This window comes from Scyliorhinus torazame, chromosome 3 (genome assembly GCF_047496885.1).
Source record: "Scyliorhinus torazame isolate Kashiwa2021f chromosome 3, sScyTor2.1, whole genome shotgun sequence".
In the NCBI taxonomy this organism is placed as follows: Eukaryota; Metazoa; Chordata; class Chondrichthyes; order Carcharhiniformes; family Scyliorhinidae; genus Scyliorhinus; species Scyliorhinus torazame.
In genome coordinates this window covers 46,325,835-46,353,715 of record NC_092709.1, presented here as the reverse complement: position 1 = coordinate 46,353,715, position 27,881 = coordinate 46,325,835, and the positions used below count along the sequence as shown (strand labels likewise).

General features: G+C 49.3%; 1 protein-coding gene across 4 annotated transcripts in view; it reads left to right on the top strand.

Moving 5' to 3' along the window:
* The window catches only part of LOC140408433 (alpha-1,3-mannosyl-glycoprotein 4-beta-N-acetylglucosaminyltransferase B-like), a 446,701-nt gene that overhangs the window by 116,678 nt on the left and 302,142 nt on the right, over window positions 1-27,881 (top strand). For 2 of the 4 annotated variants that reach the window (XM_072495614.1, XM_072495616.1), the window contains exon 2: window positions 9,945-10,148. In XM_072495614.1, the coding sequence (XP_072351715.1) occupies window positions 9,945-10,148 (204 nt within the window). Of the gene's footprint in view, window positions 1-9,944; window positions 10,149-21,324; window positions 21,473-27,881 lie in introns of those variants that run through there. The other 2 variants (XM_072495615.1, XM_072495617.1) reach the window with 2 other exon arrangements.

Below are 27,881 nucleotides of genomic sequence, written 5' to 3'. Positions count from 1 at the left end.
AGGGTCCTAGCCTCTGACCTGCTCTTGTAGCCACAGTATTTATATGTCTAGTCCAGTTCAATTTCTGGGCAATGATAATCCCAGAATGTTGATAGTGGGGCATTCAGCAATGGTGATGCCATTTTGGACCACGCAGATGCTTTTAACACCCTCTCTTAAAGACTCACAATTGTACAGTCATTCAACTTAATGAGAGAGCCCCACTTAGGCGATTTAAAGGGATCACCATTGTAATGTTCTTGTTGGATAGCCTGATTTATATTACAAGAACACTTGTAGCTAAAGCAATAAACAATTTATTAACATTAACTGTGGGTCAAATATACAAAACAACAGATGAATAACAGTATGAACATGCACAAGCAACCTCTCTTCCAACTCTCTAGTCAGTCTGAGGTCACCTAACTCTAACATTCACTTATATACTAATGAGACTCCTAGTGGCCAGTTGGTGAATTACAACACAACCATGATTATCACCACAACCATGTGATGTTCATGTGAGGGGCTTTTGACTTTTGTTTGCTGCTGCAGAGGTAGTAATAAGTCCCCTTTACTGGGTTGTTGGAGAAGCTCTGTAAAGTTGCTGGAAGGAGGAAGGGAGTGGTGCAGAGCTTTTCTCAAGACTTATGGGAAGTTTGAAGGCTGGTGAGCAGTAAACCCATAGAGACTATTGTTGAAGTCCCGAAAGACGTGCTTTTAGGTGAATTGGACATTCTGGATTCTCCGTTCAGTGTACCCGAACAGGCACCGGAGTGTGGCGATAGGGGATTTTCACAGTAACTTCATTGCAGTGTTAATGTAAGCCTACTTGTGACACTAATAAAGATGATTATTATTATTACGATCCTACTGGCTTGAAGGACTGGAAAATTCCGGTCCCTGTCTCAGCTTGGCCATTTAATGCCGGTCATCAAGAGGCTGCCGCAGGAAGATTCCCTGCCTCTCAGCGGTGAAAACTGCCACCCACGACATTTCTATTTTTCACTCTCCTGCTTTTCCCCCTCTCTTGAATACCCCCCCACCCCCCCCTCCCCACCAGGACGGCCCCCGCAGCCAGACCTCCGAGGTCCCGCTGGGTAAGACCATACGTAACTCGCGTCGGCCGAACTCGGCGGGCACTCGGCCCGTCGAGCGCAGAGAATCGCCGGGGGGGGGGGCCACTTTCAACGGCCCCTGACTGGCGTGGCGGTGACCAAGCGGGCGCAATTGGTGCTGATTCTCGTGACTGGAGAATCGGCAGCCTGGCGTCGGAGCGGTGTGGCGCGATTCTTGCGCCCCCCCCCAGCGATTCTCCGACCCGCTGCGGGATCGGAGAATCCCGGCCAGGATGTCCCACAATGGTTTATAGCCAATGTACTACTTATAATCACTCTTGTAATTAAATAAAAGTTCAAATAATCTGCTTGATTGATGTTGGTTGAGGAATCAATATTAAGCAGGACACTCAGCACACACAGAATTGTTCATTATATATCAAACAAAACAAAGAGTTGACAACCTTATTTTTAAATCATGAAGGGAGAGATCAATGCTTCTCAGTGAAGTGCACCCGAAGCCTGAACTCCGGTTCTAGCCTGATGGTAAGACACACCTCCATCTCTTAGCAACCAGCGTTCAGCCTGTCCCATGACTCTAGGCCACATACTGAGACCCTGGAGCTTCCATCGTACACAGCTATAAATGGCTGTGGTGATGGTCCTCCTAGCATTCTGTTTTGACCAAGTGATTATGAGGAATAGAAACATATGCCCACGCAGCAGAATATACTGCTAATGGAGAGCATGAATATTGTTTCACCTCCTCAGGCAATGCAGGCATATGTCACCTCTCCCTGGAACTCATTGGATAGTCAGAGGCTTTTCCCCAGGGTAGAGGGGTCAATTACTAGGGGGCATAGGTTTAAGGTGAGAGGGGCAAAGTTTAGAGTAGATGTACGAGGCAAGTTTTTTACGCAGAGGGTAGTGGGTGCCTGGAACTCACTACCGGAGGAGGTAGTGGAGGCAGGGACGATAGGGACATTTAAGGGGCATCTTGACAAATATATGAATAGGATGGGAATAGAAGGATACGGACCCAGGAAGTGTAGAAGATTGTAGTTTAGTCGGGCAGTATGGTCGGCACGGGCTTGGAGGGCCGAAGGTCCTGTTCCTGTGCTGTACATTTCTTTGTTCTTTGTTCTTTGTTCTTTGTACTTTGCTCTGCCAACGCCATATATCGCTTCCAGATCAACCTCTGGAACAAAGCTGACTCTTGTTTCTTTTCTCCATGTCTTTTCCAACTCTTCTCCATTGCTACCTCCACCCAAATACAGGCACAATACCATACAGATAGTCAACCTCGATGTTGTATTGCGTTATCTTGTATTAACCTGAATACTGCACAATAGGTAAAGGTCTGTGCCCACCCTGGGGGATGAATTCCAAAGTAACAGACCATAAGATTGTAATAAATAGGTCTGAACCTGAGTGAATGAAGGGGTGGTATGTGGAGTTGTTCAGAAATCTGGGAAAGAAGTCAGGGGGCCTGGGTGGGGATATTTGAGCAATTTTCTCCGTGAGGATGATTGCCCAATAATGGGTATCCCTTAGGCAGGCACATTGGTTCCAGGGATTAAGGACTCCTATATTATGTATTCACCAAACCACCACCTGAATGGGGAAACCTGGCCGACCAGAGCTAAAGTTAAAAAGCCCCCTTGGAGCAGGCTGGCGGCCCACTCATCCTCCCATCCCAGTCAGCTGGAAGTCGGGGGGGTTGGAACAGATTTGGGTTGGGAGACAGATTTTCAAGATGTTAACAACCTAACAATCTTTATTATTGTCAGAAGTAGGCTTACATTAACACCGCAATGAAGTTAGGTACTCTTTCTATCTAAAACTGCCTCGTGTTTTAGGTTAAAATCCCCCCCCAGCATTTCTGTACAATGGCCAACAAAAAAAGACTGGGTGGAATTTCACAAAATGTGGCAAAGTGTAATTTGTGTCAAGAAAATCGGTGTGATTCCCATTGCGATCTACTGGCCATGTTGCGCCCGAAAGGCAGTGAGACCGGTAGATACTGGGAGATCCCTCTTCCGGAATCTACCTGGCTCACCACACCTTGCAGGATCTAACACAACCTTGCGATTTGAATCCCATCTATTGTGGGCAGGATCCCTATTTTGAAAGTTTGCATATTAGAGTGACACAGCTTGTCTCACTCAAATATGTGATGCCATGATCTACCTGAGGCATTGGTACCTAACCACTTTGCCTTGGCAACCTCGGATGAGCTCCATTCCGAAGCAGTGTGGACTTACCAGAAAGTCTCCACAAATGGGGAACAGCAATCATGCCGAGGGATTGGAGGCCCCGAGGTGCTTGCCCTCTGGGCAGGGTGGCACCCTGACCCTGCTGATGCTACCCGGACACCTTGGCACTCTGGCCACTTGCCAGGCACTGCCAAAGTGCCCAGGTGCCGTGGCATGGACACTGAAGGTGCCAAGCTGTCATTTTTCCCAGGGCTGGGATTGGGCTCAGGGGTGCCCTGTGTGGGTGTGGTGGATGCGGGGGCTCCCTACACCCCCACTACCTGCCTTCAAACAACCGCGCAACCTCAAACAAACCATTGTTTGCAGCAAACTACCCAGCCTTCAGAACAGCGACCACAACACCACACAGTCCTACCCATGGCAATCTCTGCAAGACGTGCCAGATCATCGGCATGGGTACCACCATTCATGTGAGAACACTACCCACCAGGTACGCGGTACATACTCGTGCGACTCGGCCAACGTTGTCTACCTCATACGCTGCAGGAAAGGATGTCCCGAAGCGTGGTACATTGGCGAGATCATGCAGACCCTGCGACAACAGATGAACGGACATCGCGAGACAATCGCCAAGCAGGAATGTTCCCTTCCAGTCGGGGAACACTTCAGCAGTCAAGGGCATTCAGCCTCTGATCTCCAGGTAAGCGTTCTCCAAGGCGGCCTTCAGGACGCGCGACAACGCAAAATCACCGAGTAGAAACTTGTAGCCAAGTTCTGCACACATAATTCCGGCCTCAACCGGGACCTGGGATTCATGTCGCATTACATTCACCCCCCACCATCTGGCCTGGGCTTGCGATATCCTACCAACTGTGCTGGCTTCAGACAATTCACACCTCTTTAACCTGGGGTTACCCCTCTCTCTGGATCTGTGGATCTGGACTTAATTACCTGCAAATGCTCGCATTCAAAGCATCGTCTTGCATCTTTGACTTTGTCTATATAAATGTTTCTGGAACCTATCTCTTCATTCACCTGAGGAAGGAGAAGTGCTCCGAAAGCTAGTGATTTGAAACAAACCTGTTGGACTTTAACCTGGTATTGTAAGACTTCTTACCATGAGAACCATGACTGAGAGGTTCAACACCATGGTCCAGACAATGGCGGACCTCCAGGACTGGCAACGCCAGATGACATTGTGGCTTCTGGAGCTTATTTCTGCTGCCTTTCCATCCCATGGAGTAACCCAGAGGCCCACGAGCACCGAGAAGCAGGAGGAATCACTGGAGCACCTTCTGTGGCTATCCACCCAGTAGACTCTGAGAGTGACCAGCCATCCTGAATCCCCCTTCGTGATACCAGCACAGCCCACAGCGGATGAACAGGGTGATGTGGCAACACCAATGCCACCTGAGAATAGGCTGGGGCTCGCCAGTACCCACCTTCCAGAGGATGCCTGCCAAGGGCATCTCTGGCAATAGGGCATGGAAAGCTGCAGGCCATCTCCACTTATGATCTGCATCCTTGGAATACACCTCAACGTTATGGGAGGGTTTGCAATGGTAGGGGCACAGAGTGGGCATGGGTGAAATTAGGCACGGATTTAACAAATATCACAAATGCACATGTTACCACATTGAAAACTCTGGTTCTTCACAACCCTCAGGGCTCACTGTCATTTACACTTCTCCCATTGGGATAGTGCTTCACCCCATCTGGACACAGCTCTTCTCACAGGCTCTCAAAGTCAGGCAAATTGTGGGCCTACACAAAGTGAAAATAACATCATTTCTGAAAGGACTTCAGCATTAATCAGTGAACCCTACACCCTTGCCCCTAATCCCCTGGAGTGCTATGCGACAAAGAGATCACTCGCCCATGAGCTGGGGAGTCAGCATGTTGGCAACAGACAGACAGGAGTCAGACATAAGCAATAGCTGAGGAGCATCATAGAGCTTTCTTCACTGAGTCTTCATCACCGTCCTGCACTTTCTGATCAGCGGGCACAAGGACTCCCCAGGCCCAACACCCTGATGTCGCAGAGAAGTTACCACTGTCTTAGGGTTGGGAGAGCTGGGGGAGGCTTCTTGAAGTGTTGGACTAATAGCACACTTCTTATTCCAGATGCATCAATCTGAGATCTCATTGTTGTCTGTGCTTTACACTTAAGACTCCGGGACAGCCACTCAATTAATTTTTAATGATTGCTACCCCTCGACCTCCCCACAACACATGTGAACCCTTGCCCCCACCTGTCCCCCATCTTCCGGTTTTTGGCTCCTTCAAGGACGCTGATGTTAGTACCCTGTCCTCCCAGCTGATGTGGAGAATCTGTCTCAGACAGCTTTGATGGTACCTCTCCAGGGCCTTGAGATGGCATCTGTGTGTAGTCTGGCAGTTCTCACTCACCCCTTTACTGACTGTTCCTCTCATGGTGCTGCTCTCATTCACCACATTGTTGTTGCTCTCCACTCTGTAGAAGATATTGATATCTATGATTCTCAATTTTGCTCGCTGCCCTTGCTACCACTGAAGTCCCATTCCTCTTAGCCACAGGTCTGGATTTTCCTGCCCTGTTGTGATGTGTTCGTTGTAATCCTGAGTTGTTGAGTCTGTCTTCTTGTGTAACACAGTAACTCTCCCAGTGTAACGACTCCTGGCCATGCATACTTTAACGTAAACTCAGACAACAGCAATTCCTCCAATACAAGGTGACTTCCAGAAATGTGGCAAGCAGCATTTAGGGGGATGGGGGAGGAGTGGTTTGGTGGAGCAAATAGCTGATTTGCTGCAGTATCAAAACGTATGCGAGAATTGACCATACAACAAACGTGCCTCCTAAGTAGCATTGCTTGAGGGATAATTTACTCCTTGCGGCAGCCTCCCCACCCCCATCAGCTGTGATATCAGCTGGTTAAATATTGCCACTCAAGCATTGAGGCTTGCACATGCAGAGTGATTGCTGAGAAGCTGGCACCTTTTGAACCGTACCTCAGCATGTCAGGGCCTTTGCGAGAAGCAGGCAAAATCTGGAATGGTAGAAATGTTTATACATTCTCCCTCCCTCCTGAAACTATCGACACGTACTGCTGGAAGCTGACATTACAATGTAGAGAGTTAATGGTTATGTTAATTAGACAAGGATGTTAACAATAATGTTAACATGATATCAGAGTCAGATGGCCAAGAGACGATGTAGCCATCTGAGATGACCACCTGCAAAGGACCATGGGAATTATGCCCAACCCAGGACTCAGACAGATACAGAGCTTCTGTGTATTTGAAACGCAGGTAGCTAGACCTGATCGATACCCCCGTTCGTTTGCATTTTAATGGCCCGTTCCCCAGAACAATAGGACTCCAATCAAGAAACCGGTACAGCCACAGACTGATCGGCGCCGCTCCCTTTACTCAGAGAGCCCAACTGCCAAGGTCAATGACCGCTAAGGACCCGCCCAGCCATCACAGCACCCGCCCCTTTATTGGGCAAAATCGAAAGCAGTAATTAGAGCCCTGTTGAACTATTGGGTCCAAGATTATGGACCGCCCGAAAGAGCGCGAAATCCCAGAGGGATAAAAAGAGACACAGCCATGTGTTTGGTCTCTTTTGGACCCGGCCTGTGCCAACCTCTTTTGGATCTGGCCTGTGCCAGCCCAACTGCAGCATAATGACCAGACTGCCAAGTTCAAGACCAACGATCGCTACCTGACGGATGAGCCCAGCAGAGACAGAGCCACGTCTTTGAACCAGCCAAGTGAAATCAAGATAAAGGCCTTATCAATCTGCACAGCGCCGGTCACCCTGAAGTTAAGTAAAGGTTATTGTAGCTGATAGGTGTAGTTTAACTCGTAGCAGATATTGTGTTTGCATGTCGAAGTAATCCTTGTGTGTGTAAATAAACCATCTTTTGAACTGACTAACTGGTTGTGTGGTCATTTGACTGTTATAAGGGAAAGACTTGTGGTTCAGCGAGATAAATAGAAATACCCACAGCATTGGCGACGCTGTTGGGTCATAACATCATATCATAAAGAGCAACAACTCCAAGTGAATAAGACACAGAACAGTCTATGAAGAATCATCCTAGAAATAAGCAATGTTCAATGTCAGGTAGGGAAAACGCAGTTGGAGATGGCGATGCCAATGGCAGGTTTTCTGCTGCATTGTTCCACAATTAACACAAAAATGAGCAGGCATGTGTTTAACGTTGAATCGCTGGCGGGGCTGGCGATTCAGAAACCGCGACTGTAGAGTTTCAGTAATGCAGGAGCTATATTTGAAGGGTGCCCCTGCACAGAGCTTGCACTCTTCGAGTGTTAGGAACTCTCAGAGAGTCCTGGTCACCAAACAGATGCTCGGTCTTCTGTTCAATTGATGCCTGACCAAAACCCCAACCATACCCGCCCCACACCACATGACTAAGTGGTGGCAGCTTCAGCCATTAAATTACCTTTTCTGCTCTCAGCTCAAGCATTGGTATTAGCACTCCCAGGTGTGCTAGGACCATGATGGTTAATGTTCAGTGCCTATATAACTATGATGTTGGACGTTTGGAACGCCACTCTTAGTGAGTGACCCATGCACACCTCTCGCCAGAGGATACTCAAACTAGTCCATTTGCCCTATGATTCTGTAGCCCCATAACCCTCAGTTGTTTTGAAATCTGTGTACGGGGAGTTAGCACAATAGGAGCAATCATTGACATTATCAGGAATTAATGTTGCTTGAGTGGGCATAGTTGTTTCAGAAGCCAGGATCCAAGCATGGCAGTGCAGCTAATATTGAACTGTCCCAGTTGGGGAACAATGATCCATCTTGAAACATTTTACCAAATGCGTGGCCCGATGCCCCCCATGCCACTACCCTCACTACCCCATCCCCCTTACTGCTGCCCTTCCCATGCACCACAAGCTAGCCACAAAGAACCTGCTGTGGAGACTTGCCTCTGAGCTCCCACACCACCATATTGCCACACCACCATATTGCACTAAGTACTGTGCATTCAACTCTGAGTTCCTCTCAAAGTTCAGACCACCAGTTGCACACCTTTCAATGACAGTTGTGAATTACATCGTTCTGAAAGCTCCAATGGGATTGAAGTTTGACTTTGTGGAATGATTCCAGTGTGTGTGCGCTATAGTGAGATGCAAATTCATTATAATGACAGTCTCAAATGTTGGATGGTGGGAAACGCAGCCCGAAGAGGTGCTAATGGCATCCTGCGTTTATGGTGCCAGGAAATATACCTAGGGCCCTCTTGCGATCGTTTCCAGCCTCGCCACCAAACACTGCGACTGTCAGCAGTAACTCCTGGCCTCTGTATCTGGAGTATAATGTACTTACCATGAGGTCTTGGATGTTGGGGGTGGCATGGTGACACAGTGGTTAGCACTGCTGCCTCACAGCTCCAGGGACCCAGGTTCAATTCCAGCCTTGGGTCACTGCCTATGTGGAGTTTGCACATTCTCCCCGCGTCTGCGTGGGTTTCCTCCAGGTGCTCCGGTTTCCTCCCACAGTCCAAAGATGTGCAGGATAGGTGGATTGGCCATGCTAAATTGCCCCTTAGTGTCCAAAAGGTTAGATGGGGTTATGGGGGTATGGCAGCGAAGTAGGCCTAGGTAGGGGTTTCTTTCAGAGGGTTGGTGTGGACTCGCTGGGCAGAATGCCCCCCATCTGCAGTGTAGGGATTCTATGAAATTAAATAGTTTGAAATAAATAGTTTTAATAAAAACATAATAATGACTAACTTCCAGTAAAGTAAGAGAAACCTCGCCCAGCCAGAAGACAACACAAGCAAAGCTAAGGACAACAAGCCAAGCCATGCAATATTTGACCTATTAACGCCTTGAATTTGGATACTAAATTCCAAAAGCTGTCACAGCTTCCACACTATCACATTGGTGTTGGGGCGGCTACATGTGGAGTAATTTTAATGCTACGGGATCATCAGGAACATACGAAATACGAACAGGAGTAGGCTATTTGGCCTCTCGAGCCTTCTCCTCCATTCAATAAGATCATGGCTGATCTGATTGGAGCTTTAACTCCACATTCCTGCATACCTCCCATAACGTTACATTTTTAGTTGATAAGGGAGTCGGATTTTGCCTTGAAGATATTCAATGATCCAGCCTCCACTGCTCTGGAGAAGACAATTCTAAAATCTAATGACCCTCTGAGAGGTCATGGGTATGAGCAAATCTGTTTTACAACTCCAATTTTCATTTCTTTTGAACTCAATCAGGTGGGATGTTAAATGGGTTGTTAAATCATGATCACCAATTTTATTTATCGCCTTTCTATTCCAATGCAGTCCTGCCATGTTTTCTACAGAATAACATTGACTGCACTTTAAAAGTACTACATCGACAGTAAATAATTTTGGGACATCCTGTAGTTGTGAAAGGTGCTAAATAAGTGCAAAGTATTTATTTTCTGTATTGTCAGAATTAAAGCTCGGCTGAATTGGGGAAAATACTTTGGGCCTCCAAACAATCCCATCATATGGATGTTCCCCCCCCCCCCCCCCCCTCCACATCAGCTTGATGGAAGCTATCACCTGAAAAATAAGACCATTGTGTCCCCTCACTACAGACTAACATGTGGATTAAAAATTATTACGGTGATCTGAGATGAAAGTAATTTATTGGAAATACAGAGGTATAATCACAACCTTTCTTATTGTTTCAGGAGGTGATGACGATGAAGAGACTGCATACCAACACACACTTCAGGAACTCAGTAACAAAATGCACAAGATTGAGGAAGAAAATGTAAAACATTCTGTGGAAATGAAACTTGTCTTGGACAATATTAAACATATTATAGCGGTGGAGAGAAGGGCAATGAGTAACACATCAAGGAATTTGACCAAGGTTCCAGGTAAAACTCATGGTGAATATATTTATTTTCTCTACTTTGTCCATTTAAATGATAAATACCATTGATCTGATTTCTCCAATGTATCTACATTGTTTGGCAGAAGGGTGGAAGACTTATCAAGGCTTAATTCTTCTGGTCCTGTGCAAGGCAATGAGCAGCAAGAGTCCGCAACTGGCCCCGGTCCATCACAATTTCTTTCACTCCAACCCAGATGATGTCCAGCTCTTGAAGGGCCTCCTTGAATATATTTCTCTTGGTCTTCTTTGGCTGGCCTGTCTTCTTTTTCCACCTGACCGTGTCCATTCTACTGACATTCTGGCACGTTCAGGAGGCAAAATGTGTAATAATAATGATCTTTAATGGTGTCACAAGTAGGCTTACATTAACACTGCAATGAAGTTACTGTGAAAGTCCCCTAGTCGCCACACTATGGCGCCTGTTCGGGTACACTGAGGGAGAATTCAGAATGTCCAATTCACCTAATAAGCACGACTTTTGGAATTTTTGTGGGAGAAAACCGGAGCACCCGGAGGAACCCCACGCAGACACGGGGAGAGTGTGCAGACTCCGCACAGGCAGCGACCCAAGCCGGGAATCGAACCCGGATCCCTGGCACTGTGAAGCAACAGTGCTAACCACTGTGCTACCCTACTGTCCAGTCTCAGATGTCTCTTGATGTCTGGTATACACTTCTTAAGGGTCCTCTGTAGCACTTCTTCATTGGTGATGTTGTATCTCCATGTGATGCCCAGGCAACATTGGTGAAAGACACCCAATTTACATGTCATCTTTGCTGTTCTCTTCTATGTCTCAGTGGCACAAATTGCAGTTGATACAACTATGGACATGTAGAGTCATGGCTTCATGACTGTGTTGATAGTATTGGATGCCCAGACCATGCAGAACTGGTCGAAGACCGATGCTGCTTGTTGATTCTTGTGTGGATGTTGATCTCTACATTTCCCTCCCTAGAGATGCTTCTATCCATGTAGGGGAAGTGGTTGATGTTCTGTTGCCCAAGGTTAATGGGAGGGCCTTGTTGCCATCCAGCTGCCTCGGTCTTCACACAGCTAGTGCGTAGATCAATCTTGGCATCACTACTCTCAGGACTAATGGTTATGTCTTGGAGCACATGGGATTCTTCAGCCAGCAATGTGATGTTGCCTGCAAAATCCAGGTCAGCTAACTAGCGGTGTTGCACGGAATACCAAAGTCAACCAACCATTACATTCCTCATGATGAAATTGATAACCAAGATGAAAAGGAATGGGGAAAGTATGCATCCTTGCTGCACTCCTGCTGCAAATGATGTTGAGGAAGTCTGTGATGCACATGCTGGTCTTGCCACAGCAGCTGGAGTTGCAGTATAAGGCTTTGAGGATGTTAATATACCACCTTGGGATGCCGTACTGTCTTGTGATGTACCAGAGTGACTGTTGATGGATGCTGGCGAAAAACTTTGGAAAACAATGAAGTTGATAACAAAGAGTTTTGATACTCTATGATCTGTTTTTTGATGTTCCTGAGCAAAAAGATGTGTTCGCAGTAAGATCTGCCACCTCAGAAACTAGCCTTTTCATGACAAAGGCGACTGTGTACTTCTGCTTTCAATCTGTTGAGGAACATCATACTGAAGACCTGCCGGGTACTTAGTTATTGCAGTTGCTGAGGTTCCCTTTCTTTGACAACTTTGAAGATTATTCCTCGCCTCCAGACAAATGTCCTCCGCAGTCCAGATCTTGTCTCACAGGCCCACAAACTCTGTTGTGGTGGTATCTCAGCAACCCAGGTGACTTATTGTTCTTCATACTCTTGATGGCTCTTTGAACCTCTGATCTGACCATGTCTCCCAGCTGTTGAGCTGTGATGCTTTCATCGAACTTGGATGTGGAGCTGGGGTTGGACTGGTTGAGTATTTCCCAAAAGAATTACACCCAGCTTGCCCCCGGCTCCCCATCTCAGTAGCATGCTACTATTCTTTCCCTTGATTGGTACAATTTTGTTGCTTCTCAATACTAGTTCCTGTTTGATCCTGTAAAGTATCTTGGAGACGTTAAAAGTTGCTGCCTCTTGTGCCTCCCCACCTTTTAACCTCATCTCATCCTTGTTTGTCCCTCCTGTAGCTCTTCTAAAGGGCGGCACGCTGTCACAGTGGTTAGCACTGCTGCCTCAAAGCACTGCGTTCTTGGAGGAGGTTAGGATGGTCCGCCTCCCAGGTCGACACGTGGGGGAGGGTTCTGTGCCCCCTCCTGCAAGTGCCTTACACCCCATTTCTTCTCCATCCCCCCCTTCCTATCGCCCCCCCCGCCCTCCCTATCTGCTCCCCCCCCATTTAGTTGATGGTTGCGAACAGGTCTGCAAAGAGGTTTGTGAACTTCTTCCATGTGTCGTGGAATCTCTCCTCGGACCCCCTTATCGAGAATTTTATTTTTTCCAGTTTCAGGAACTCGGCCAGGTCTGAGAGCTGCTCCGAGGCCCTGGCTGGCACTGCCGACTTCCAGTCTCGCAGAGGTCTCTGCCTGGCAATCAGTGAGGCGAAGACCAGGGCATCTGCCCCTTTCCCTGTCCAGCACTCTGGATGCTCTGACACCCCAAAGACCACACAGGTGGGCACAGCTCCATCTCGACCCCCACAACCCTGTTCATGACCTCAAAAAAGGCACCACCTTGAGCTGCATCAGGCTTAGCCCGGCGCAAGAGGAGGTGGAGTTAATCCTGAGCAGCGCCTCGACCCAGAGTCCTCCCCCTATCTCCATGCCCAGCTCCTTCTCCCACTTCCGTCTGGTCTCGTCCAGAGGGGTCCTGATCTTTTCTATGAGTCATCTGTAGATGTCGCCACATTGGTCATCCCCTAACCAGACCAGCCCTACAATTGTGCCCAGAAATATGTGACCGGAATTCTGGGAGAATGTTTTTGTCTCCTAGCGGAGAAAGTCAAGCAGCTTCAGGCCATGAGCTTGTTTGTTTTCCGGAGTTGGAGCTGCTCTGAGAATTCCCCCAGGGTCACCAATCTATTGTTCACATATATATCCTTCACTCTCAGTGTCCCTCTGTCCTCCCTCCACGTCCCAAATGTGGTGTCTATCCTCGGCGTGAACCTGTGCTTGTTGCAGATGAGGGCCTCTACAAACATCTTGCGAAGCTTGAAGTGGCACCTGAACTGGTTCCATGTCCTTAGTATGGCCACTACCACCAGGCTCCTGGGAGTGTGTGTGGAGGACTGGGAGTGGTGCTGTGGCCAGCACGTGGAGAGACGTCTCCATGCAAGAGGCTTCCTCCATTTGGACCCAGTCTGCCTCCAGTTCCCTTACCCACCGCCTCACCCTCTCTGCATTTGCCACCCAGTGGTAGAATAGGAGGTTCAGTAAGGCCAGGCCTCCCATATTTCGCCCTTTCTGCAAGATGGTCCTTTGTATCCCAGGAACATTTCCCCAGCAGGTGATGGCTATGATTAGCTTGTTGACCCTGGTGCAGAAGGATTTGGGGATGAAGATCCGGAGGATCTAAATACGAAGAGGAACCTAGGCCACACTTTCATTTTGACCGTCTGTACCCTTCCCGCCAGCAAAAGAGGGAGTGAGTCTCATCTTTGCAGGTACCTCTTTACCTCCTCCACCAGGCTGAAGAGGTTCCATTTGTGGATACTCTTCTAGCTGTGGGTCACTTGGATCCCCAGGTACCTGAACTTGGTTTGGGTCACTTTAAACGGTAGTTCTTCCTGCTCTGCTCCTCCCTCTCGGGGGTTCACCGGGAAGATTTTGCTCTTTCCCAAGTTGAGTTTGTAACCTGAGAAGGCACTGAACTCCCTAAGGAGTCCTGTTATCTTTCCCATGCTGGCTAGGATGTTCGACACGTAGAGAAGCAAGTCATCCGCATACAGCAAGACGCTATGCTCTCTGCCCCCTCGCCGAATGCCCGTCCACCACTCTGCCGATCTAAGGGCAATCGCCAGTGGTTCGATAGCCAGTGCGAACAGGAGCAGGGTTAACAGGCACCCCTGCCTCGTTTCCCTGTGCAGCCGAATGTATTTGGAGCTGGTGGCATTCGTCCTTGGTGGCGCTGTACAGGAGTTTTACCCAGGCGGTGAACCCTGCTCCAAATCCAAACCATCTCAAATTCAAGTATCTCCATGAGGTACCTCCATTCTACTCGATCAAAAGCTTTCTCAGCGTCCAGGGAGACGATCACCTCTGGTGTCCTCTCCCCAGATAGGGTCATTATTACATTTAGCAGGCGTCTGATGTTCGCTGTTAGTTGTCTGCCCTTGACAACCCGATCTGACCTTCCGCAATCACTTCTGGCAGGCAGCTCTCCAGACTTCTTCCAGTGCTTTTGCGAGAACTTTTTATTCAGTGTTTAAGAGAGAGTTGGGCCTGTAGGCTCCACACTCTGTTGGGCCTTTGTCCTTTTTGGGGACCAATGAGAGCAAGGCCAAGGCCAGCATGGGTGGCAGGGCCTCCTTTGACAGTGAGTCATTGAAAATCTCCCGCAAGTGCGGGGCCAGCGCTACTGCAGATGTTTTGTAAACGTCTACCGGGAACCCATCAGGTCCCGGCACTTGCCCTGACTGCATGGAATTAATGCATTCCACAATTTTGCCCAGCTGTAGAGGTGCTGTAGAGGTGATTCTCCACCCCGCCGCACCACATTTTCGTTTCACCCCGCCGGCGGGATGCTCCATTACGCCGGCTAGTCAATGGGGTTTCCTATTGCGGGGCAGCCCCACGACGTCGGGAAACTCCCGTGCTGCCGGCAAAACGAAGCATCCCGCCGGTGGAGAATCCAGCCCCTTGTTTCCTGTCCTCCACCAACAGCGGTATGTCCAGTTTGTCGAGAAACTGTTCCATCACCAAGTTCCCCTCCAGGTGTTCGGAGGTGTATAGCCCTCGGTAGATATTTGCAAAGGCCTCTGATGCGACCATCAATTCACATGAGATGAAGAGTAGAAGTGAACAGTGGTTTTAATACGCTAGATCTGCGCCTGCCCGCAACTGCTCTGTACTGAGTGCCGCCTACAGGCTTACAGGTTTATATACCACCCCCGAGGGGGCGGAGCCACTGGCGGAGCCCACAAGGGCATCAACATAATACAACACAGTACAGTGGTGAATTGTAATAGCATACATTCACCACATTCACCCCCTGTTAAAAATTGAAGTCCAGCGGTGGTGAAGTGGGCTCACAGATCGAGTCTGTCCGGTGCCTTGATTGTTCTCCGTGATCGCCTCAGCTCCGGCTTCATTCCGGCATGGGTGTTGAACCCGTCGCTGCGGGCACGGGTGTTGGGCTTGTTGACTCCGGGAGCGTGTCATCTGGAGCTTCATCACTGTAGGTCGGCGATGGGGGGAAGGGGGGTGTAGGCCAAGTAGGGGCAGGGGTGTTGTCCGGTGTAGGGTGGGGGGGGGGGGTAGATGATGGTCACAGGGGAACTAGCGGGTGCCAGATCCCGGAGGGAGACTGTATCTTGTCGGCCGTCGTTGTGCCATGTAGGCATACTGAGGGTTGGTGTGAAGGAGTTGGATCCTCTCGACCAGGGGGTCGGACTTATGGCTCCTCACGTGCTTTTGGAGGAGAACAGGCCCCGGTGTTGTCAGCCAGGATGGAAGCGAGACCCCGGAGGTGGATTTCCTGGGGAAGACAAATAGGCGGTCATGAGGGATCTCGTTCGTGGCTGTGCAGAGGAGCGACCTAATGGAGTGGAGCACGTCGGGGAGGACCTCCTGCCAGCGGGAAACTGGGAGACTTCTAGACTGGAGGGCCAGGAGGACAGCCTTCCATACCGTTGCGTTCTCCCTCTCCACCTGACTGTTTCCCCGGGGGTTGTAGCTGGTAGTCCTGCACGAGGCAATGCCCTTACTGAGCAGGTACTGTCACAACTCGTCGCTCATAAATGAGGAGCCCCGGTCACTGTGGACATAGGTGGGGAAACCGAACAGGGTGAAGATGCTGTGCAGGGCCTTAATGACAGTGGCTGCAGTCATGTCGGGGCATGGAATGGCAAAGGGGAAGCGGGAGTACTTGTCAACGACGTTAAGAAAATACGCGTTGCAGTCAGTGGAGGGGAGGGGCCTTTTGAAATCGATGCTGAGGCGCTCAAAGGGGCGGGATGCCTTCACCAGGTGGGCCTTGTCTGGCCGATAGAAGTGCGGCTTGCACTCCACGCTGACTTGGCAGTCCCTGGTCATGGCCCTGACCTCCTCGGTGGAGTTGGGCAGGTTGCGGGCCTTGATGAAGTGGAGAAGCCGGGTGACCCCCAGGTGACAGAGGACATTGTGGATGGCCTGGAGTCGGTCATCTTGCGCGGTGGTGCATGTGCGCGGGACAGGGCATCTGGGGGCTCGTTGAGCTTCCCCGGACGATACACAATATCGTAATTATAGGTGGAGAGTTTGATTCCCCAGCTCAAGATTTTATTATTCTTGATCTTGCCCCACTGTGTGTTGTTGAACATGGTCGGTGACGAGGGTGAACCTCCTACCAGCCAGGTAGTGCCTCCAGTGCCGCACAGCTTCCAGCTTCCACGATGGTTTGAGCTTCCTTTTCGACTGAGGAGTGTCGAATCTCGGAGGTGTTGAGGGTACGGGTAAAAAAGGCCACGGGCATGCCTGCTGGGTTAAGCGTAGCGGCCAGGGCGACATCTGACGCGTTGCTCTCCACCTGGAAGGGGATGGACTCGTCCACAGTGTGCATCGCGCCTTGGTAATGTCTGCCTTGATGCGGCTGAAGGCCAGGCGGGCCTCAGTCTTCAGGGGGAAGGTGGTGGCTTTGATAAGTGGGCGGGCTTTGTCCGCATAGTTGGGGACCCACTGCGCATAATGTGAAAAGAACCCGAGGCATCATTTCAGGGCCTTGGGGCAGTGGGGAAGGGGGAGTTGCAGGAGGGGGCGCATGCGGTCGGGTTCGGGCCCTAGGACTCCGTTTTCCACGACATAGCCGAGGATGGCTAGTCGGGTTGTGCGGAAAACACATTTCTCCTTGTTGTAGGTGAGATTGCGGGCTTGGGCGGTTTAGAGGAACTTCTGAAAGTTAGCGTCTTGGTCCTACTGATCATGGCCGCAGATGGTGACGTTATCCAAGTACGGGAATGTGGCCCGCAGCCCGTACTGGTCCACCACTCGGTCCATCGTTCTTTGGAAGACCGAGACCCCGTTGGTGACACCGAAGGGGACCCTGAGGAAGTGGAAGAGGCGGCCGTCTGCCTCAAAGGCAGTGTAGTGGCGGTCTTCCGGGCGGATTGGAAGCTGGTGGTATGCAGACTTCGGATCTACTGTGGAGAAAACCCGGTAGTGTGCAATCTGATTCACCATGTCCGCTATCCGGGGAAGGGGGTACGCATCGAGTTGCGTGTACCGATTTATGGTTTGGCTGTAATCTACAACCATCCGGTTCTTTTCCCCGGTCCTGACGACCACCACTTGGGCTCTCCAGGGGCTATTATTGGCCTTGCTGATCCCCTCCCTCAAGAGCTGCTGGACCTCTGACTTGATAAAAGCCCTGTCTTGGGCACTGTACCGCCTGCTCCTGGTGGCGACGGGTTTACAGTCGGCGGTGAGGTTCGCGAAGAGTGGGGGAGGGGCGACCTTAAGGGTCGCGAGGCTACATACGGTGAGTGGGGGTAGGGGCCCGCCGAACTTCAGGGTCAGGCTCCTGAGGTTGCACTGGAAGTCCAGTCCTAACAGGAGAGGAGCGTAGAGATGGGGGAACGCCATAGAGTTTAAAATTGGCGTACTCGGCGCCCTGTATCGTGAGGTTCGCGACACAGTACGCCGGATCTGCACCGAATGTGATCCTGAAGCGAGGGAGATTGTTTGGGATGCGGGGGAAATCTGGAGAGAGGAGCGCCTTACTGTGGCTGGATGTATGAAGTTCTCCATGCTCCCAGAGTCAAACAGACAGGGCGTTTCATGCCCATTGACCCGGGCCGTGACTGATCGAGGGTGACAGCGCCGAGCTGCGGGTAGCCGGCATGGTCGGAGGTAGCGGGGTGGTCCCCAAGGTGGCGGCCCCCGTCGGTCGCACGTGTCGGGTGGCGTTGAAGATGGCGGCCAAGATGGCGGCACCCATGAGTCGCAAGTGTCGGGTAGGGTTAAAGATGGCGGCCCCCACAGGTAGCACAAGGCGGATGATGTGTCAGAAGGGGGCGGTACCGGCAGGCAGGCAGCCATGCTGTGGGGTCTGTGGGCCTGTGAGTCGGGCCTGCGATTTAGGAGCTTTGGGTCGGGCCAAGCGGACTTTGGCAAAATGTCCTTTCTTGCCACAGTCGCTACAAGTTGCGTCCCAAGCCGGGCAACGCTGCCTGAGGTGTTGGTTCTGACCGCAGAAATAGCAGGGCGGCCCCCCGGGTTGGGCGGGCAGCCGCGCGGCACAGGCCTGGGACACCCTCTGGTCGGGTGACCACGAGGGAATCGCGTGGTCGGAGGGGAAAGCATTCAGGCTCTGGAAAGCTACTTCTAAGGAGGTGGATAGTTTTACCGTCTCTTTGAGGTCGAGGGTGCCCTTTTCGAGCAGGCGCTGTCTGACATCGTTGGACCGGACTCCAGCTACATAAGGTGTCCCGAATGGCGAGTTCCATATGCTGCGAGGCCGTGACGTCCTTGTAGTTGCAGTTTCGAGCGAGTACCCACAGGTCGCGTAGGTATACCTCCAGCGATTCCCCGGGACGTTGGCGACGAGTAGTGAGGAGATGCTGCGCAAACACTTCGTTCACCGGCCTCACGTAATGTCGTATCAGGATCGCGACCGCGTCTGTGTACATGGTCGCTTCCTCGATTAGTACGGAGATTCTATGGCTCACCCGGGCGTGGAGGAGACTCAGCATCTGTGCCTCGGTGATGGCGGGCGAGGAGGAGGCGGCGAGGTAGGCCTCAAAGCAGTGGAACCAGTGCAAAAAGATTCCCTTGGCTTCGGCTGCCTGTGGGTCGAATTCCAGTCGGTCAGGTTTGAGGGCAGCTTCCATTGCGATGTCTTAGTGTATTAAATTGATGCGACCATCAATTCACATGAGACAAAGAGTAGAAGTGAACAGTGGTTTTAATCAGTTAGATCTGTGCTTGCCTGCGACTGCTCTGTACTGAGTGCTGCCTACAGGCTTACAGGTTTATATACCACCCCCGAGGGGGCGGAGCCCACAAGGGCATCAACATAATACAACACAGTACAGTGATGAATTGTAATAGCATACGTTCACCACAGCCTCATTGATCTAGTTTGGGTCTGCTACCATCCTACCATTTCTGTCCCTAACTTACACTAAATCTTTTGCGGCTGCTTGCTTTCTTAGTTGGTGTGCCAGCATATGGCTGGCCTTGTCTCCATGTTCATAGAAGGTCTCCCGTGCCTGGCGGAGCTGGTGGACTGCCTTCCTTGTAGAGAGCAGATCAAATTCCATCTGCAGCTTTTTCCTCTCCGCCAGCAGTTCCACGGTGGGGCCGTGGAGTGCCGCCGATCCACCTTCAATTTGGAGTCGTTCTGCCGCTGCTTAGCTGCCCTTTCTCTTCTGCCCCTAACGGCCCAAAAGCTATGATTTTGCCCCCTTGGTGCCTCCCAGAAGTTGGAGTGTGACCTCTCGGTTATGGTTGCAGGTTACATAACCGTCGATGCCTTGGTATAAATTTGTACAGAATTCCTTATCGTCAAGGTGTGCTGAGTCCAGCCTCCATGCGGGGCATTGGGCCTGGCCCTTCTCCAACCTCACGTTCATAAAATGTGGTGCGTGGTCAGAGATTACAATCGCGGAGTGTTCTGCCTTTGTTACTGCCATAGATAATGTTAAAGTTCTATTACAACATAGCATCCATCCAGATTCTGGGTGGACAGTAGTTTTTCTTTGAACTGTTTATTTGTAATAGAGATTGGACAGGAACCATCTGGTTTTATTGGGTCTGCGGTGATCTTTCTGGCAGATTTATTTTTGGTCTGGTATTGTAAGGTTTCCAGTAAGATATCAAAACAATTCAAATTAAGTTGATTGCTACAAAACAAACAAGCCTTCAAATGAAGTTCAGTGGAACCAGCAAGCCGGGGAGCCGTCCATCCAGCTACACAAAAACAGCTGTAAAGAGAGAATGAAAGAATGCAAATAAAAGCTATTCCATGGAGCGAGGTCTTCTGGCTGTTCGCACTGGCGGGATGTTCCGGCCCCCCAATGGCACACTCCCGCCACGGGTTTCCCAGCAGGGTGGGGTGGATTAAATCTGAAAATCCCATTGGCAGCGACGGGATGAGAAGATCCTGCCGCCGGCCAAAGGCAGGCCGTCTTTCACCGCCGAGTAACACACCGCGGAGAGGCCAGAGAATCTCGCCCAGCGAAACAGATCCAAAACTGGGGTCAAGATTGATTTTAGAATCATACCAGGTGCAGTGAGGCTGTTTGGCCCATTGTTCCTGTGAGAGCTCTTTGAACGAGCTGACCAAATTGTCTCTCCTCCCATTCTCTATTCCCATATCTCCTATAAGTGAATACAGATGTAATAGAAAATGCTAATAAACAATAAAGAGTCAGGGCCATTGGATATCAATCTGTCAAAATTAAAGAAAGACGCTGGAGAGCATGGAGCACCCACAAGAGACTGTGGGGGGTGGGGGGAGTAATATTTGAATTCATTTATGCCAGCACGGTGGCACAGTGGTTAGCACTGCTACTTCACAGCGCCAGGGACCCGGGTACAATTCCGGCCTTGGGTGCCTGTGTGGAGTTTGCACATTCTCCACGTGTCTGCGTGGGTTTCCTCCGGGTGCTCCGGTTTCCTCCCACAGTCCAAAGATGTGCAGGCTAAATTGCCCCTTAGTGTCCATAGGTTAGGTGGGGTTACAGGTGAGGGAGTGGTCCTGGGTGCGGTGCTTTTTCGGAGGGTCGGTGCAGACTCAATGGGCCGAATGGCTTCATTCTGCACTGTAGGGATTCTATGATATACTACTTTTAATTAGCTGAATGTGGCAGCCAACTAGCAGGTTTCTTTTTTAAAAAAAATTCTTCCATGCCACGTTGGCAACTCTTAATTTTACTGCAGGTGGATGTGACACCCTTCACTATGCGGTGGAGTTGAGCACTCCCACATACATCAACGTTTTTAGTTGGCACTCCAAAAAGGGTGTTGTTATGCTGCACCAGGGCTGCTCCATTCCCAGCGCAGTGCAGGGGGCAGTGCTCAACCAGTTGCAAGCCAAGCATGGGAGTACCAGCAAGCCAGAGAAAGCTGCTGAAAGGAGGCCTTCCTGCAGCAGTTCCTAGAAAACGTTGGCTATTTTAAATTTGGTTTGAAGCAGGCTGCGGGAAACCTCCTCACTGACACTTGTCATGTGGTGTACAATAGAGGCTTAAAGGCGTTTCCTTAAATGTAAGTATTGTATGTCCTGAAATATTTCAACTATTTCAAGTTGCAAATCACTGTAGCTGGTTTATCTCAAAACTGGTTGACAAAGAAATGCAGGTTTGGCAGAATTGGGTCCCTCTGTCCCTGACAAAAAACACTTTGTGCATTTAATTCTTGTAACCTGCACTATAATGGAATTGAGAAGTGTATTTGGTTGAAGTATTTTTTTCAAAAAATGATCTTCAGTGAACTATAATAAAATTGCTTTCCCCTCCTTACTGCCTCTTCCATGTTAATGAGTTATATTTAATAATGATAGTTTATACCCATAATTAACACCCACACCACCATCAGGGGCACATCTGAGATGGCCTTCCTAAACATAAGGCTTAAATTACAGTCGAAGTAGCTAGGCCAAGAGGGTGGTTACTAGATCCTCCATGGAAACAAATTGGTGATGCCCCACTGGTCCCTCTTATGAAGAATTTTGCCCACTTTCAGGACCCAGGTCTACATTAAACCTTGGACTTACAGTTGGGCCCCACAACCTCTGCCAGGCATATACTGGTCACGGTCATATCCATCTCTGCCCCCATCCTTTCTCCCTTACAGCATTGATTTTGTTTGGAGCAGTGGGGATACAAAGGCAGAGTGTTCATTGCAATGCCAGCACTTGGTATATCTGTATTGTGTCTGGGTTTTGGCCTTTTCTCGTGAACTCTCACCAAAGTTGTGGGAGAAGTAAACTAAAATGGACATTGACTTTTGACTTCCTATGTACAAAAGAATAACTTTAGGTCAAATTCCAGATGCGAATAATGATAACTGTCTGCTACAATATGCCAAGCATGGAGATAGACAAAGATCATCAAAAGTTCAGTACTTAGGTAGGATGTAAACCCAGCAGACCCAGCATTTGGATACGAGACAGTTTAACAGCCCTATTAAGCCAGGAAGTTGAACGTCAAAAGTCAGTTAAAAGCTAAGTGGTAACTGTGGCGCACAAAGACTCCGTGAGACGAATAGAGTGAAGTCGATGAGGCTTTATTAAGCGTGTCTGTTCCCCAGCAGCCCGATAGTAAACTGGCCTGCGGGGGAAGGCACCGGCTTCTTATACTTCGCCTTCAGGGCGGAGTATGAGGTCAACGGCCAACCAGGACCCGGGATCTGTCAGCCAATGACATTAGGGCTTCCAGTCCCACATGACCCCCAATACATACTACCACAGTAACAAAGCCATGGAATCTTGTGTTCAGCCTCCTCGCACCCTGAGCGTGTGATTACACTGGTAGCAACACGGGATGTGTCCTCTGTGTGTTTATCAGGTGCAATAGTTGCTGCGTTAGCCTCTGTAGGAGTCTGCATGTCCTCTGGTGCAGGGGGCTGGTGCCAAAGGCCAGATGACAAAGTGTTGTGTTATCTCTTTGAGCTGGTTCTAATACTTGTAGAGAGTGACAACAATTATGTACATAGTGGGCACCATCTGAGGCTACCACGTAGCCGTTCAATTGCAGGGCATTACTGTGTACAACCGACAACTGGTCATGGCTATGTACAGTTTGAATCTTACCGTTTGATCTGGCATTAAAGAGTCAAGCCTATGGACATCACAATCATAGTGCGTTGTGTTTTTCAATCTGCATCGCAGGAGGGTCTCATTCATGTTGGTTTCAAGTTTAGGTTCATAGAATCATAGAAGTTACAGTGCAGAAGGAGGCCATGCGGCCTATCGAGTCTGCACCGGCTCTTAGAAAGAGCACCCTACTTAAGCTCACACCTCCACCCTATCCCCGTAACCCCAACTCATCATTTTGGACATTAAGGGCAATTTAGCATGGCCAATCCACCTAACCTGCACATCTTTGGACTGTGGGAGGAAACCGGAGCACCCGGAGGAAACCCACGCACACACGGGGAGGATGTGCAGACTCCGCACAGTGACCCAAGCCAGGAATCGGACCTGGGTCCCTGGAGCTGTGCAAACTGTGCTAACCACTGTGCTACCGTGGTATTATCATAAATTCAAGGGTTAATGAAGTGTCTAGAGTAGCCACTAGAGGGAGTTACAGTTACAAGTATATAAGACAGTGATGCTAAGCCTTGTGGGAGAGTGTGTGCAGGAGTTAGCTCAGGAGAGTCAGAAGTACAAACAGTGTGAGTGAGAGCAGATCATAGTTTATAACAGTATAAAGATTAGCTGTAGATGAGTGTAGTTAAATGTTAATAATCAACTGTGTATTTGTTAATAAATTTATAGCTTTGTTTAAGTTCAAGCTATTTTGTGGTCTTTGTGAACACTATGCCAACCATCCTGAATTAAGCAACACAAAGAACACCACATAGGTCACAGCAGAGCATTGGCAGCAGGAATCGTGATCCTGGTGCGCCTGGAGGAAAGTAATTGCGCTGATGAGGGCAGGCCCTATCATGGTAGATTTTGCAGGCTAAAGGGTGCAGAATAGCAGTCTTTGCGATCCGTGCCTACTCCTCTTGAAAATACTTGGCTGGTGAACCTCCCGTTGCACCAAACCATTTGACTGTGGATACAGGGGGCTTCTCGTGACATGCTCAAGTCCCATGTGTGTGCAAAGTTGCGCAATTCAGTGGAGATGAATTGGCGAGTGATGTCTGTCATGTGTCTGTGCAATGCGGTGTGTGGCGTAATGTCTCTTGAGCTTAATGATGAGCGTTTTACTCATCATGTTTGGTTGGTAGTCAACTTAAAACTACCCAGAATATGAATCTACTAAGATTTTTAAAAATATATATATTTTTATTAAGGCATATATAATTTTAACAATTTTCAAGAGGAAAAACAACAAAGTAAATAACACCCACCCACCCAACAACCAACCACAGCCAACATGGCTTACATACACAATTCTCCTTTCCGACTAACTATTTCTCACCTCATCCAACCCCCCCCCCGCCCCCATGCCTCCTGATTTCCTTTTACACCCCCCCCCCCACCCCGACCCTGCTAACAGCCTAATTTTCCCCAAAGAAGTCGATAAACGGCTGCCACCTCCGGGCGAACCCTAGCATTGAACCTCTCAGGGCGAACTTGATCTTCTCAAGCCTGAGAACCCCGGCCATGTCACGAACCCATACCCCCGAGTCAGGAGTTCCGAGTCCCTCTATGCCAATAAGATCCGTCTCCGGGCTACCATGGAGGCAAAGGCCAAAACATCAGCCTATCTCGCCCCCTGTACTCCCGGGTCTTCCGACACAACAAAAATCACACCTCTGGACTCAGAACCACCCGTGCCTTCGATACCTTTGACATGACATCAGCAAATCCCCGCCAAAATCCCCTAAGCCTCAGATATGCCCAAAACATATGGACGTGATTTGCGGCCCACCCGCACACCGCCTACAGCTGTCCTCCACCCCTTCAAAGAACCTGCTCATTCGGGCCACAGTCATATGCGTCCTGTGGACCACCTTGAATTGTATCAGGCTAATCCTGGCACATGACAAGGATGGGTTGACTCTACTCAAAACATCCTTCCACAACCCCGCCTCGAATTCCCTGCCCAGTTCTTCCTTCCACTTTCGGTTCACCTGCCCTATCGCGGCTCCCTCCCATTCGATGAGCTATTTATAAATTTCCGAATACTTCCCTTCCCCCACTCCCACTTTCGACACTGCCTTGTCCTGTATCCCCAGGGGCACAAAGTCCCTCGCCTGCAAGTAGTGGAACCCATTCCCACCGGGCAGCTCAAACTGCTCCAATTCCTCCAAACACGGAAAGCCCCCATCGATAAGCAAGTCCCCAAATCGCTCAATCCCAGCTCGCTGCCACCCCAAAAACCCCCTTCCAGCCCCCCCTCCGGTGCAGACCAGTGGTTGCCACAAATTGATGCCCATACCGACGCCCCCTCCACCCCCATATGCTTCCGTCATTGACCTCACACCCTCAGCGCAGCCACTACTACCGGGCTTGTGGAGTACTGAGCCGACGAGAAAGGCAGAGGCGCCATTAACAGTGCTCCTACACCTGTGCCCCTACATGAGGCCGCCTCCACCCACTCCCACACCGACTCCCACAACCATCTTCCTGACCATTGCTATGTTCGCCGCCCAATAGTAGTTTTAAAATTCGCTAGGGCTAGCCCCCCTCCCCTGACCCCGCTCCAGCAGCACCTTCTTTACCCCAGGGGTTTTACCCGCACATGCAAACCCAGAAATCACCGCATTCACCCTCTTAAAGAAAGCCTTGGGGATAAAAATAGGCAGGCACTGAAATATGAACAAAAACCTCAGGACAACCGTAATCTTCACTGTCTGAACCCTCCCCGCCAGTGACAATGGGAGCATATCCCACCTTCTGAAGTCCCCCTTCATCTGCTCCACCAACCGAGCCAGATTCAGCTTGTGCAGCTGCTCCCACAACCGTGCCACCTGGATGCCCAAAAACCAAAAGCTTTCTGCCACCAATTTAAATGGCATCTCCCTCAATCTCCTCTCCTGCCCCCTCGCTTGAATCGGAAAGAGCTCGCTTTTACCCATATTCAATTTATACTCCGAAAACTGGCCGAATTTCTCTAGGATCCCCATAATCCTTCCAATACCCCCAGCGGATCAGAAATATACAAAAGCAGGTCACCAGTGTATAGCGAGACCTTGTGCTCCAACAGCCCCCCCCCCTTCCCCCCCCTCGTTCTATTCCCTGCCAGTCGTTCGATGCTCTCAACGCCATCGCCAGTGGCTCTATAGCCAAGTGTTATGGGCCAGGGTTAAAGTACCCCAAAGTGTATCATGGAGTTCACCTGATCCACAACTTTTAATAGATTGTGGTATGGGGAGCACACGACCCACTATACAGGTGTGGTACAGCAGAAATGGAAATGTATTTTTTCAGGCAAAACAATGTTTATTCTATGAACTCAAGTTAACCTTTTTAAAACATACAGTGAACATCTTAGCAACCATTAATTCAAATACAACCTCCGAAGAATCCAACAATAAGTAATCCTTTAAGCTGTCCTTTTAACATCCATACGATTTACAAACAAAACCTTTATCAGAAGCACATCAGGTAAAGTCACTACTGAAAACATTTATAATTCTGAATTCACCAAATGATCAAGAGATAGTCTTTTGATGGCAGAGAGAACAGCAGTACACCTGCTTGGTCTAGCTTCAGCTCCAACACTGAAAACGAAACTAAAACACACCCTGTAGCCTGCTCAAAAACGAAAGTAAAAAGCTGACAGACATCCCAGCTCCACCCACACTCTGACATCACTGCAGTAGTAAACACCCATTTCTTAAAGGTACTCTCACTACAGATATTTATATACACACCCATTTACAAACACCCATTTCTTAAAGGTACTCTCACATGACACCTCCCCCCAAGAAAAAAAATAAACCATCAACTTCAAGATGGTTTCATTTTTCACCTTTTCACTATCCTTTAAGAAATGCACACAGTAAATATACTTTTTCGCTTCAAAAAACAACACATGCAAACAGGTATAATAATATAGTCAATTTTTGTTCTTCTTCCTCCAACTGAAATCCTTCCTGATTGACAGTCTCTTTCAACAAGAAGGCCTCTGCACGATCCATCCATTTCTCTAAGCTTCGGCATTTCTCTTTAAAGTAAGATACTTTAGTTCAATCTGATCAGAGTCCGTTGTAATTCTCCAGCACCTGAGCATTGGTTATCACAGCTTTCAGGCAGTCAAATGCCTGTTGAATCTCTGCTGTCCATTGAAATTTTCGATGTTTCTTCAGCAAGTCTATCAGTGGAGCAACCACGCTACAAAACATTTGCACAAATGTTTGATCAAATCCACTCATGCCAAGAAATCGCATTATTTCCCTTCGTCTTGAGGGTATCGGAAACTCCTCAAGGAAAGTGACTCGGGCTTTTCCAAATTCACTTTTGGCGAGGTTTATCACCAAACCCGCCTCCTGAAGTTGATCAAATAACTCCATCAGATGTTTTAAATGCTCTTTCCATGTCTGGCTGAAAATTACCAGATGGTCGATGTATACCGCATAATTGGATAATCCTGAAACGACTTTGTTAGTTAATCGTTGAAATGTGGCTGGGGCCTTTTTCATGCCAAATGGCATAACTTTGAATTGATATATACCATCTGGAGTAACAAAAGCTGAAATCTCCTTCGCCCTTTCGGATAAAGGTACCTGTCAGTAACCGTTAAGTAAATCCAGTTTGGAAATAAAAGCTGATTGTCCCACTTTCTCAATGCAATCCTCCAAACGTGGGATAGGATAAGCGTCCTTTCTAGTAAATGCATTCACCTTTCGATAGTCCACACACAACCGTTGGGTACCGTCTGGTTTAGGTACCATCACTATGGGTGAGCTCCATTGGCTGCAACCCACTTCAATTATGCCATTCTTCAGCATACTCTCAATCTCTCTGTTGACCTGTGCCAATTTTAAAGGATTAAGT